General features: G+C 35.7%; 1 protein-coding gene across 1 annotated transcript in view; it reads left to right on the top strand.

Moving 5' to 3' along the window:
• Positions 1-1,571: 1,571 nt before the first annotated feature.
• LOC131051238 (uncharacterized zinc finger CCHC domain-containing protein At4g19190) overlaps positions 1,572-15,161 on the top strand; it is a 66,022-nt gene continuing 52,432 nt past the window's right edge. Inside the window, exon 1 of the mRNA XM_057985659.2 lies at positions 1,572-1,877. Within this exon, the coding sequence (XP_057841642.2) occupies positions 1,665-1,877 (213 nt within the window). The 5' untranslated portion in view covers positions 1,572-1,664. The remainder of the gene's footprint in view (positions 1,878-15,161) is intronic.

Here is a 15,161-nt window from a genome sequence, read left to right as displayed (position 1 = left end):
TCTAATTTGTGACACCACATTTGACTAGTTTGGTAACATAAATATCATAGCTAAGAACATAAGAATGACAATTGAGAAATATAAGATAGTAAGAAGGCTGGTGTTGAGAAACCTAAGGTATATTTAATATCTTCCCTAAGTAAATGGCCAACATAAGTCAACCCTTTTTTATGTTACACTATCAATAAACCATATGTTGGTTAGAATTCGTATGATTGATTTTGGAGCATCTATCAATGTTATGCTTTTACAAGTTATGAATTAATTGGACCTACAAGTCATAAGGCTATTTTGGAAAATGCTTTGCCATGGATTCTAGAGAAGTTGTAGTTCTAGTGTCATGAATGATCTTGAATTTAGATTGACTACTCATCTAGCAAAGGAGTACCAAATGAGTATAATAGCTATTTACATACCACGATATGGTACTTTTTATCAAGGAGATGGTTACAACTGTCAGATGAAGCATCTAGATGGATTCTTCTTTGCTGTGATTCTTGTTAATGATAAGAGTGTAAAATTGGATAAAGAAATAATATCCCCAACTATTATTGAAGACTTCGTTGACCTCAGGGAAGATATATACTTCGTTGATATCGATTTTGATAATTTTAGAGTAGAGGTTAGTAATGTAGGGGAAGCGGATCATTCCTCACAAAACCTAAAAGATCAAGAAATGAAATCCGATGATATATGTACAATTCATTTTGATGGGGTGTGCTGCAAAGATGGAGAGGGGGTGGAGTAACACTCTTTTTTCCTCAAGGCAAATCTTCCAATTCCTTGTTTGAATTGGGTTTTGAATGCACTAATAACAATATAGAGTATTAGACACTATTACCAAGTTTAAATTTGGCTATTAAACGTAAGGCAAAGAATTGAAGGTACTAGATGGTTTAGAGCTAGTTGTCACTCAAATTAAGGGAAAATATGCTTCTAAGAATAAAAGGCTAAAATAGTACAAGAATGTTTCCTTAGATAGTATTAAATTATTTTTGATGTCTTTTTAATCACTTAGGTAGACAGATAATATAATGTGATTGTCAATTTCGAGGACAATATTACAATTAGATCAAATGACTTGACACTAATAGACATATCAAAAATAAGAATATTGACAAGGCCTTCAATCTTAGATATTATTCTCATTGCTAAATGTTTAGAGATAATGACCCCAATATCTACTTGAAATAAATCCCAACTCAATCTTTAACTCCCTTTCTTTTCAAATACAAATTTTAAGTTCAAACTGTAAATTTTTTTAAGGAAAATATAAGTATTGCTATACTTAATAATATTATGAACAATTAAAAATTTAAAAAAGACACTAGCAACCACACTTCTTGAAACTTAATCTAAACATCCTCATATGTTCTTCTTACACTTCAAATAAGACATGGTTTTTGCCCCCTTGTTCTTGTTTCCATTTCTAATTTTATAGAAAACTTGGACAATTTCGAGTGCTTACTTGTTTATCTAGATTAACTAGATATGCTTAAATACTCTTGTTTAAGCTTCACATCACATCTTACATAAATAACCAATTCTATGCATCACTTTACCGCACAAATATACATAAATTTATCGATACCCCACACCAAAACACCTTCATTGTACAATTATCAAAACAGCTACCCACACAAAAAATTGCAGATGCAAGTATAATGGAAGGAGAGAAAGAAGGAGGGCTGAGACTGAGCAAGAGAATAGCTCAAGGTGAAGTGGACTATTCATCGAAGTCAGGGACAGCGTGGAGCCATTCATACCTTAATCAGAAGCCATGGCATCCTCTTTCTTACCCGAATCAGAAGCGCAAATGGATCGCCGAACAAACCCATGCTCAGAAAGAACGCAGATCCCAAGAAGTTGCCAGAGAGGTACCCCTGCACTTCTTATGTTTCCCAACTCTTTCACTTGTTTCTTTTATATGATTTGGTAAAATTCTATGTTTTTCTCTATGATTCGGTATGTTTTTTTTATCAGATTGGGTGAATTATTTATTTTGGGCAGGGGCAGCCTTCTATTTAGAGCCGAAACCAACGGCCACCTAACCTCATCTCTTAAGCATCTAATTAGTATAACCGTTATGGATGTGGTATTTTATCCAATTCCTATATTTTATTGTGTGTCCTGTGATTTAATCTAGATGCTGAGTTGTGGAAACCTTAATATTCTTACCACTTGAGCCCATCCCATTGGACATATGTTTTCTATTTTAATTTACGCTTAAGAACCCAATGCCGAATCCTGTAGGGCAATGATCAAACCACTTTTCGAGTTACCTAGAGGTGAGACTATTGAGCCTTTGCATCTATGGTGATTCCACCTGCAATTTGGAGTGTTTCTATTGCTTGTGAGCCACCAATGCATGTGCACCTACCAGATTGCAATCTGGGGTGAGATTGACACGAGTGTCCCTACAATTCAGGGTAGTAATATCAACAAGTTTAAGAAAGACGTAGCTTGCATTTGATTCTGGAGCCTTCATTGGCCCAAAATCAAGTAATAGATTCAGAAGCCCAGTTTTAAAGAATGGTGTACTGTACTGTACTACGTAACATTGGGGTTAGAGCTGGTTTGTTTTTCATGCCATTTGACTAACTTTTTGCAAACATTTCAATTTTGATTGGTTTTGTATTTTTGTTTATCAGTAAACAAGGAAATTGGTCCCTCACCCAATTTATTAAGTTTTAACTGAAAAAAGATTTTACTTTATTTGCTGATTTCGCAAAAAAATGGCTTTTCACAAGTTGACTGAGGAGAACTGCCACCATTAAGGCATTAACCAAAGGATTACAAAACCCCAACAATCCCTATACTATTACAAAAAGGGGGAATGAAATTAACCTAGAAACAGAAAAACTAACACCTAGATCACCCCAAGGGCCCAAACCAACTTAAGGTCCACAGAACTAAACCCAGACACAGCAGCTCTGGATGGACCAATGTTGTTCACAGATCTAAAGGACTACAAAAAAGGGGACAAAAGTAAACCAAAAAACAGAAAAACTAACACCTAGATCACCCCAAATCAACTTAAGGTCCTCAGAACCAAACCCAGACACAGCAGCTCCTGATGGAAAAATAGTGTTCAGTTTCACAGACCCAGTAGGAACATGATTCAGAAAAACAGTAATCCTCATTAAAGCCTTTACAGTGCTTTCAGCACTAGCAATCATTTCACAATCTTGCTATGCTGAATGAGTGAGAATTGGCCTGGATAGAGCAGGAAAGTCAAAAGCTTTGTGGTCTCTGTCCACAACCAATGGCCAAAGCTTCTCCATTTGATGAACCAGAGCAACTAAACAACTTTCCAGCTCCCTGAAGGATGCCATAGATGCCATGCCACTGAGGTCTGTTCCAGCAATGGGAAGAGAGTGCTTGTAGCCCTTCTGCAAGCTCCAGAGCTACCTCCAAACCAGCCCTGAATTCAGCCTGGACAAAACATTCAGCCAACTGCAAAATGCCCCCTTGCTGCCAGTCAGCACAAAAACATTAGAGAGAAACATTAAGACCACATCAGAATTAACAGAAATCGGGATGTCAATCTCCAGATAGTTCACTCCATGAACTTCCTTAATTGCCATCACTGTTTGTCTGTCCTGAGTGAAGAATACCTTCAGCAGCCTTGAGTTTTTTACCGGATGCTTAAAATCCATTTCTCTCTTTTCTGCTTATAGATGAAATAAGGGCTTCATGAAGAAACAGCTGCCTGTGATGCAGAATAGAGACTAGAAACAATCACCCCAAAAGAATCTAGTGAGAAACAATGATCAGAATCTGTGCTATTTAATAAAACCCAATCAACTGCTCTGCCTCCCATGTATAAACAGCATGTGATGAAGGCACATCATCATAGAAATCCATTACATTGCCATGGAATGATGAACCAGAGCAAAAAAAACCTTTCGAGCTCCCTGAAGGATTCCATGGACATCATGCCACTGAGCTTTCTTCCAGCAATGGGAAGAGAATTGATAGGTAGCCCTTCTGCAAGCTCCAGAGCTCCCTTCAAACCAGCCCTGAATTGAGCCTGGACAAAACAGTCAGCCAACTGCAAAATGCCCCTTTGCTTCCAGTCAGCACAAAAACATTAAAGAGAAACATAGAGGCCACATCAGATTTAACACACCCCTGGATACATCTCTGGATGGTCAACTCCATGAACCTCTTTAATAGCCTGCTCAAACTGCCCACTTGAATGAAGAATACTTTTACTGACCTTGAGTTTTTTGACTAGATGCCTAAAAGCCATTTCTCTCATCTCTGCATATAGATGAAAACAGGGGCTTCATGAAGAAACAGCTGCCTGAGATGCAGAAAAGTGACTAGAAACAACCACCTCAAAAATTATCCGGTGAGAAACAATGCTTGTAACCTGTGCCATTTAATGAAACCCAGTCAACTGCTCCACTTCCTATGTGCCAAAAGCACATGAGAAAGGCAAACTATTATAGAATTCCTTTACATCACCAGGAAATCATTTAAAACAAACAAATGTGAAAAGATTTAATTCCTAATCAAATCAATGAAAAGTTAGAAATTTAATTGGGAACACATGGATGGTCTCAATTCCTTTAATTTTTTCGAAGCCATCCATCTTTATTTATCATTGTCAATTATGATATCATCTTGAGCATCACTGACAAAGTTTGCCAAAAATCAGCCACTTGGTTTACTTTTTGAAGTAGTGAGAAAATGAAAAAGACTCGAGTGAATCCAAAAATACCCACACTTGGTTTAAAATATTTTTAAGTCCCCAATTGGGAGACCCTTTCTACCAATTGCTTTGGTAATGATCATAGAATCACCTTCAATATGCAACTTTATTATTCCATAGTCTACACAGAACAGCAGTCCGAATCCCCAAGACCAATGCATGGGCCTCAGCCTCATTGTTAGTACCAATCATCAACTTCTTGGAAGCCACTCTGATCAGTGAGTCAGCACAATCTCAAATTACACATCTTGCCACCAAAACACCTGGAACACCCCTTGAGTGGCCATCAAAATTTCATTTTGAACTTGAAGATCTCAGCAGGCGGTTGAATCCACTTTGCCTAACAGCACCAGAGTAATTTATCCTCATCTTCCCCTTACCAAGACTTAAACTATTAAGTTTCCATGTAGCAGTTCAGGGCGTTTTTGTGCGCTATTTCAGGAGAGTGGTGAATATTTGATAAAATTTTAAAAAATTAGATGTGCAAATTTGGCATTTTAGGGTATTTTTTTCCAGTTGGCCAAATTTTCAGAAAATTGAAAAATAAATAGCATTTAGCATTTGAGGATATCTTTTATGGGTCTTCTTTTGTCATTTAGCTCAATATTCATATAATATTCAAAATTGGATATGCCAAATAGAGTTTCAACTTTCAAGGCATTACTTTATGTGTTGTTTTTCTCCAACCGGCTAACTTTCAGCAAAATTGTAAAAACATAAATTCACTAATCAGGGTATAATTTGTGGGTTATATTTCACCAATTGGTTTATTTTTTGAAAGTTTACTAGTTTAGATTTACTGAGCATCTCAGGGTATTTTTATGAGATATTTTTTTTTCCAATGGCCTAATTTGTCACTAACGTTTAAAACATTAGATCTGCCAGTTTGCTTTACAGAGTTTTTATAGGGGTTATTTTCTGCCAAACAGCTTTTTTTTTCCATAAAAGTTAGACTTGTCAATTATTTTGGAGGGGGTTTTAATGAACTATTCTTTTGCTAATTGACTAATTTTTTTACAAAACTTCCAAGAATTAGATTGTCAAGTAGCATTTCAGGGTATTTTTGGTTGATTTAATTTATTTCTGTCTAAATTTTTACAAAATTTTCGAAACCTTGGATTGACCAATCAGCAAATTAATGAAAAATAGGCACCTTGTTTTCATATAAGATTTATGTAAAATTGTTAGATTCACCAAAATGCACGTGTATTGACAGTAAATTCTATGTTCCTCAGAAATTGCTTACAAATACATATACCCAAACCAGCATACTTCAAACCAGCATTACCCAATGATGTGTGCCCTGGGGTTTTCTGCACTTTCCTAAAGTGGAATGTTTTGGGGATGGGGTACAGGAACAGAATGAGCCCACCCCATTCCCTTTTCTTCCAAAAATCTGGGACATCCTAGGGACACCCCCTCATTATGTGGGACATCTTTTCGGAATACCCTCTAAAGGGGAACCTCAATATCCTCATGACATCCTGGGATATATAAAAGACTTAATCGTAGGAAAGCAGGCCGAGGAGATGACTCAATATCATTTCCCACCCAACAGTTGCAAAAGGAATTTGTAATGCCCCTTCCCAGAATTTTTAACAAATAGCAGATTTGTAACATAAACAACAGCATTCATTGAATAACATGAACCACTCTTTGCTAACTATATCCAACTGCAGAATCAATTACATTCAACAATGCACATAAACTTGCAGATTTGTAACTTTATTGATTATAATCTGATCTCTACAACAAGGGACTGTTATGACAGGCATCACACAGCATGACACAACAATAACAAACAGTGCTAACATTGACTCACTAAACCCTTGTGTAAATCCTTGAAGTTATAATGCACTCTTTGAGTGAGAATGGGCTCTAAGAACCAAAGACTTTTCTTCCTCTGATCCTAGTAACCAATGGGTTTTTGTCCATTGATCAGTCTCCTATGGGTTTTCCATCTACAAAAAGACTTGAACACAAATTGTCGAATAGATAGAATAATGTAACATGGATAATCACAATTGAAACATTTTCCTAATTGTATTTGCTTCCTACACACAATACTGAACAGGTCGGCCTAAGCCTAGAATGGTTTCAAGGCCCAAATTTGAATCCTACACCTTACATTATAGGTTGACCTTATAGGATTTTCCCATTGGAGCTCGGACTTTTCCTTCCCCTCTAACCTGGCATTCATCGGGCTACAACTCTGATCCTTTTTCTCTGATTGCTCCATGCCATGTGTCAGGAGGAACCCCCTATCCTTGACACCTGGCAGTTTCTTGATGTGAGGCAAGTGCCATGCTCGATCCTCGACCTCCGACAACTCTTGGCATGCGTTGAGAAGTAGCTTGAATGCCCAACCCCTGATGACCTTTAGGTATGCACTGAGCGGCATCCCCAATCCCTGCCCCAATCCCTGAAATTCGACCACCCTTTGGCATGCGTCAACGATACCCTTGATCCCTGAACCTCAACATCATCTTGAGTGAACAATCCTTAGTCTGTTTTTCAAAAAAGGGATATTAACAGTCCTCCCTCTTACACGTTACATTATTGGTCAATCTTACAGACTTTTCTTGTTGAAGTCTCAGACTTTTCCTTCCCCTCTGACCTGGCATTCATTGGGCTTCAACCTTGATCCTTGTCGTCTGATTGCTATGTGGCATGTGTCAGGAGGTACCCTTGATCTTCAACACCCAACAATTTCCTGGCGTTAGGCAAGTGGCATGCCCAATCCCCGACCTCTGATAGCTCTTGGCACTCATTGGCAAGTAGCTCCGATGCCAAAACCCCGACAATCATCAGGTATGCACCGAGCGGAACCCCTAATCCCTGCTCTGTGACCACCCTCTAGCATGTGTCAAGTGGTACCTCCGACTCCCGAACTCTGACATCAACTTGAGAGAACAGTTCTTTGTCTGTTTTATTGAAAAAGGGACATGATAGAATTAAAAGAGCTGCCTCTCTCTCCCACATTTGAATCATTTTCTAGGAAGCTATAGAATGAAGTGTCCAGATTTCTTGGGGCTCTTTCTGAAGGAGCACAACATGTCAATTGCCAAGGGCATTTTGTTTGTTGAGAATCTCCCAAAAGAGTTGATCTACAGAAGTAGAGAGAAAGCCGTTTGTTGTAGTTGACAATGCATTGATAATCAATACTCCCCCAACAATAATCCATCTTTTGCATTCTCTGATTTCCAATCCTTTGATGCAAGTGGGCCTCCCAAATTGTCCATTATTCATAAAATATATTCCTTTCCTTTCACCGAAAAGAGGTTTTGGAGCATGGAAACAGTATCTACTTCGTTATATGAAGATTCACTTGTATTTATACACAAACTAGGAAGGAGATTAAATTTTTAATTCTTTTCTCTTTACACCCATTTCTAATTATAATTCCCTCTAAAACATTAATTTGAATTTTAATCCAATTTACTACAAAGTATATTAACAAAAAAGTTTATCCTCTTGTCACAATACAATTATGTTAACAATTTGTAACGTATTCTGATTTTTAGCTACTATGATCATTAGTATTCAAATTATTACACTTTAACATTTTGATGTATGATTCGGCACATGGCATTGTTCACTTATTAGTTTGAATTATCATTGATTATTTGTTGTATTGTGTTCTCAATTCTATTACTCTATTTAATTTTGTACATTTTGTGTAAATTATGATATATAATAATTAAATTTATATATAATTTTATAAAAATGTATAGAGTCATACCCAAAAACTCATCCCCACATCCTGCGTTCCCGTCTTGGAAACTCGAAGGAGCTTTGCTTAAAATTGCAAATATTCATGTACCATTTGATTCTTGGAAAAATTTCCATTCCTTAAAATCCTTCTTGTCTCTAGAAAACAATAGTTGTGTGTAATGTCTTGAACATTTTTGTTTCTAAATTTTCACTTTCACAATGAACGAGCATAAAACTTTAATACCTTTTGATAATCAATATCTGGATGTTGGCAAAGTGAGAGCAAAGGGTTAGTATGGTATTATAATAAAATGCTTGCTGGTGGCAAGCTGCACAACTCAATGTAGTAACAGTTACAAAAACTTGGAGTTAATGAAATGTTTATTCTGGCAGCAAGCTTTCTAGATAAAGTACAAATTGAAAATGAAAAACTATTAAAGTTAGTTTTAGTGACAATCCTTCCAGAACAAATGACAATCTTAATATCAACACTGGTGCTGAACCACACAGATTAACATTACAATACTGGAAATGAAGTCAATTCACTATGTTGTGGTGGCATAGCCATCCTGACTTACGATGAAAATTACAATGAGAAATGTTGCTTCAATGATTTGAAATGCTAAATTTCTACTCCAGAAATATCTCTGAAATAATTACCAGAAAGCAGAAATATTTTGTAAGATTTGAAATATAAAATCATGCCCGGATACTATGTCATAGGGTTTGGCGAATTTGATCCAATAAATTTGAAATCCGTCGAATTTATAAAAACCCCCAAAAATTTATTTAAGTTCACCCTGAAATTCATACGATAAAATAGGTTCGAATTTTTTTAATTAAAAATGTATCTTAGAACACATTTTCAGCCTGCTTATTTCGAGAGAGAGAAATGCGAGCTTCATTTCTGAGAAGCTTTCCTCCAAAATGGTGTTGACTAACCCTTTTTTGCAGCCATTATCGACAGGCTAAGCCATTATCAATGGGTGTTTTTGGCCGCGCGGAATGGAATGGAATGTGTGAGATTTCATTTTATTTTTTTGTTTACGCGCAAGAGGGATTTATTTTATTTTTCATTTGCTTTTGTGGTTTGCAACTTTGCTCGTCTTTTCTTTATTTTTGTTTTAATTTTTGTTAACAAAATTCAACATACTAAAATAATCAACATTGTTTTAATTTTTAGTATATTAAAATTTGATATCTTAAAATATTAATATAAATTATTAATTATCAATACATTAGATTGAACATACTACAATTTTCTAAGTTACCGGTTCGGGTTCGAAGAACCCGGTACGTCTGTACGGCAAAATTTTGAAAAGGGGCTTGGGTTCGTTAGTACAAAAACATGTAAATTTTATATATATATATATATATATATATATATATATATATTTTGATATTTGTGAAGCCTATAAGCATGAATTAAAATTTGCATGTCACATAGCATCATATAAACAACAAAACAAACATAAACTTGTAATCATAGCATCATGATCATACCATAATTGATAATAGCATCATATACATCAAGTTTAATATCAAAATGACAAAATATTCAAGTATCATTGTTTCAACTTTCAACAATATAAACTTAAAGTTTAATCATCAAATGGATCATCTAATTCATCCTCCTCCTCATTGACATTGACATTAGATGAGCCAATGCCACTTGCACTTGAACTATAAGTTGGCTCAATTCCGAGTCATCAAGTGTCAATGCAAGAAGCTGAGAAGCAGGAGCATCCAAATCAGCATGCTCTGGCTCTATATCCCACATCTTTGTTTCCCCTTGTGTGTAGTCATGTTGTTTGTGTGAAAGAAGACGTAGGTTGGAATGCACATATACTAAATTCTCCGCTCTTTTTGATAGCAGCCTATTGCGCTTTACTAAGTGGATGAAAGAGTATGTGCTCCAATTTCTTTCTAAATCAGATGAACTAGCAACCTATGAAGACAAAGTAAACAATTAAAGTTATACATTAATAAAAATAAAATTACTAGCAACCTATGAAGACAAAGTAAACTATAAATAAACTAAAACTTGTAAATTAAAATTTTTAATTAATTAAACTTACTTGTGATAAAACTTTTATAGCTAGGGGTTGTAGGTGTTGGAAGCATGTGCCATGGAAGTACCACCAGCTATGAGCATCCTTCTTGGATCTATGACGAAGTGCATCAACACTTAGACCATTCCCATTTGCAAATTCTATGAACTCATTTGTAACAACATCTCGCAAATCATCATCGGGATATAGTCTAAGAAATGCTGCTTTGTACCCATCAGATACTTCTAGATCTCTCCATGGTGGAATCCTTCCTGGTTTATCAAGAATCTGATTGCTATAGTACTTAGGTGTCAAGGCATAGGCAAGAAGGTGCAAAGGAGTGGTCATCTTATTCCACCTCTCTACAATAATTACTTCCCGTTCTTTGAAGAATTTCTCCTGAGGATCATTCTCTTTTTCATTTATAGTGACCTTTATTTTTTCAAGCATTGAGTCAATGCCATCATAAATCTCACCTATGCAAGGCCTATCCATGTCTGTATAGCGAATCATGCTCATGATGGGCTCCGTGATACTTAGGAGATATGTAACAAGATCCCACCATTTCTCATTCAATATTCTATCCCTAATTTTTTCTGCCCTCTCAGTGCTACTTTGCTTCCATATAGTCCAATTGGTGCTGATCACCATATTGCATAGTGCCACTCTAACTTTCACAAGTTGTCTTAAGACGATTGCTTTTGATGCAAAACGGGTCTCAGCAACCTATAACACAAATTAATGCCAAATGATTAAAAAATAAAGCCAAACTTTAAAGAAGAATACACAATATAGCTTACACAATGATATTATGAACATTGAAAATTCAAAAAAATCAGAAAATGTAAAATTAAATTACTATTTCAGTTACCTTCAATAGCTCCAAATTCGAATAGGTTCTAAAAATCCCTTGAGACATGTGGTGGTTTGTGATGAACATCTGGATGTCCTCAGCCTCTGCATACACATCTCTGATCCATTTTATTTTTTGCCCAATCTTTTGTATCGTAAGATTGAGTGAATGTACCGCACAAGGTGTCCAAAAGATGTGATCATAGCGTTGCTCAACCAACAAACCAGCAGCTCTACAATTTTTTGCATTGTCCGTTATGACTTGGACAACATTGCGGGGTCCCACAGACTCAATGGCAGAGATGAGAATTTCTGCAATAAATTGGCCATCTTTTATTTGGCCCTCACAATCCACAACTCTCAAAAACATTGCCCCTTTAGGGGACACTGCTATGACATTGATCAAGGGACGGTTTTTAGCATCTTTCCACCCATCTGAAACAATTGTTACACCTGTCTCAACCCATGAATCCCTTATGGGTTTCAACTTTCAATGCATCTTCAACTCTCTTCACCTCTTTCTCCAATAATGTTCCACGTACCTTCTCATAACCGGGGCCCTTATACCCTCTTGATGCCTCATTAACACTTTTTATCATTTGCTTCCAATATGGGGAGTGAACAATATTGAATGACAACCCATTTGCATAAATGCACCTTACTATATCTTGGTCAGCATTGTCTCTACTCTCATTTTGGAATGCGGTTTCTAAAGGCCCCTTTGTTCTTTTACGTGTCAAGGGTGGTTCACTTTTAGGTTCATTTGTGGCAAAGAAGGGGTGGTCTTCTACTACAATATTGGGATTAGAAGGGCCTTGCATTCCCTTTGTTTTCTTTGATGCGGTTTGGTTCAATCTACGGGCTTCCCTCTCTTCTGCCGCCTCATGCTCCCTAATATATTTCATCACTGTCTCATCCGGTATAGGTTTACTATTTTTTCCAGGGCATTTTTTGATGCCTCTTCCTTTTATTTCACACAAATGGCCTACCACCCGATAATATGAACTATTACGTTGAATATCACATCCATGGCATTTCCAACGGAATCCCCCACCTCCCCGGAAGTTGTTTTATAATGTCCACATATTTCCATAAGGGAGAATTTGGATCATTTCTTTGTTTTGCAATTATTTGTTCATTGCCAATGGAGGAAGATGTAGATGCCATTCTAGTTCCTATGGCAAGAAATAATATAAACATATTCAAAAACAAAAACTAAATAATGAAAAAAAATTCAAGTTTCATGTTTGACAATTTGTGAAACAAAAATAGTTGGAAATAAATGTTTAAAAACCTACCTCTTGCAGCCAATGGAAGCTTGAAAATGTATGGAAATGATGCTGCAACACTTGTTGAAGCGTCAAAAATCAGTCTTCAACTCCTCCTCTTTGATCTTGGAAGCCAAATTTTGTTCACCCTTTCTTCAACCTGCTCTCATAAAACTTTTGTTTGCAACACAAATGAGGTGAAATGAGTCAATAAAATGTTTCAGAAGTCAATTTTAGGTTATAAATTTCACTTTTTACAAGGCGGAATTGAAAAAAAATTAAATTTGCGTTATTTTTTGACTTTACGGGCCGCCCATCTGCCCGGGTTCAACTGGGTTTGACTGGGTTCGACTAGGGTCGAACCCACTCTGGGTTTTCGACTGGGTTCGACCCCACTCTGGGTTTTTCGAACCCTGGTCGAACCGGACCCGTACCACGAACCCGGTTGAACCAAGACCCGTACCAGGGGGGCCCAAAGGCGAACCCGGTAACCTAGACAATTTTCTATTATTATTTGAAATTAACAATACATATTACAATTTTCTATTATTATTTGAAATTAATTGTGATTAGTGTTAATTATTTACTATTACTTAAAATTTTAAAATATTTAATTTAAATGGTTAGTTATTAAAATATTAAATTAATATATTTAATATTTACAATATTTAAATTAAAAAATTAAATATTTATATTTTAAAATTTTTAAATTTATATAAGGCGAATTTAGTGACATTTTTTTTTCGAATTTTTTCTCTTGCCGAACTTCATCCGAATATCATTGTTGCCGAACTTGAACTCGAACTCGAACCTTGTGACATAGCCTGGATATATGCAGATACGGCTGCCTTAGAAGAGGTACAGCAGGCTGAGCAAATAAAGATTAACAGCTTATAAAGGCTGTGACTTCCTTTATAGTGTATGGCAGTAATACTCAAAAGACTAAAACATGTTAATAACACCTTACCATATGAGCTGCACCATTAGTGATTGATATGACAGCATTTATATCATATAAGAATAGCTCATAAGAGTATCGATGAAGATATGTATTATGAACAGAAGCGTAGCATTGTTTATGGGTTGTGATCAGCAAATTTAAGGCAGGACAGTTCCTTACCTCCTCTCAAATAACCACAAGCACTAATATTCATCAATATCAAATGTTATGGAGGGAATAAGGGTATGGCCAGCCATGATAAAGCGAAACATTAATAACCAAATTTTTAACACTAAATCTTAAATAAATATTTTGAAATCATCTTAAGTTGTACTAAAACCTTCACACAAACCAAAATCTGCAAAAAATAAATCCATGCACTTAGAAATCTTCAAGATCCTCAAATAAATTGAAACTGAATATGAATTGTAATCTTCAGCACATTGGCGATCCTTGAGTGAAGTCACCAAGAATGGACAAGAGGGTTTTTGACATCCTATCTGAAGAAGAAACCGAGATGGTTTTCATGCTCTATATTTTTGCACCAAAGGTTTTTCTTTTTAGATGTGGAGATGAACGGTATGCTTAAGCTTTGAAATAGGATTTTATTTCATAAATAATACTAACCTTTTTCTATGCTCAACTCTTGCTTATATAAGCACTTGAGGGAATAATAATCAAATAATATTTTTTTTTTCTTTTTTCTCTTCAAAAATTTATTCTAAAAAGTGTCTTGAAAGTCCATTTAATTGATAACATTTTTTTTGGATCCAGTCCTAACAACCTTTTTTACTCTATTTTAAAAACAACTTTCTAATTATAAAACATAAGTTTCTCTTTAATGAAAATAATATAAAGTTATCTGGACACCTTAAGTTAAATTATTAATCTTTTCCTTACCTGAAAAAGGGGACATGATATTGAGATTTTGTATAAATGAATATAAATTGTTTAGAATCACCTAGGTATTGCTCTTTATATTTAAATAGTAATCCTATGTTTTTCTTCAGTTAATCTATAATGAATATTTCTTATTTTTGAAATACCATTATGTGTTTGTATAATGTTTCTGCCCCTTATAATTTATCACAGTTAGAGCTGTAGTTTAGCTTGAATTTGCTTACTCTTTATCTCTTTATTAACATGGTGGCCAAACTTGGACTTAGCAAAACAATGTCTTAAGGGCAGGCACCCTGAACTGCCACGTGGAGGACAATATTTGACTGTCAATGATATCTACCAACAGTAGTCATTTTTTTTTTATAGGTTAATTGTGTTTTGTATATGGCCCACACCAAGTTTACGAAAAGCTGAAACAAGCCCAAGCTTATAAAACCCAAATAACTAGAAAATTCCCAACAAAAATTCATCACGGATTACAAACACATAGAAGCAAACTCCACCTTTTGGGTACTGACTTATCTGGACTAGAAGCTTTATCATCCTTCTTGATCACCTTGATTCCAGGATCTACCGACTCTCTTCTAGGAGGCCTAATAATACCATGCTTGGAAATAACAGGGAGAGTAAAGAGACTTAAAATCTTTAGACAACTACTATCCCAAAGAATTACCTAGGTTGTCAATATACAATGTGAGATTCAGGCCGTCAGGGAC

This window comes from Cryptomeria japonica, chromosome 2 (assembly GCF_030272615.1).
Source record: "Cryptomeria japonica chromosome 2, Sugi_1.0, whole genome shotgun sequence".
NCBI lineage: Eukaryota > Viridiplantae > Streptophyta > Pinopsida > Cupressales > Cupressaceae > Cryptomeria > Cryptomeria japonica.
This window is presented reverse-complemented; position numbering and strand designations above follow the sequence as displayed.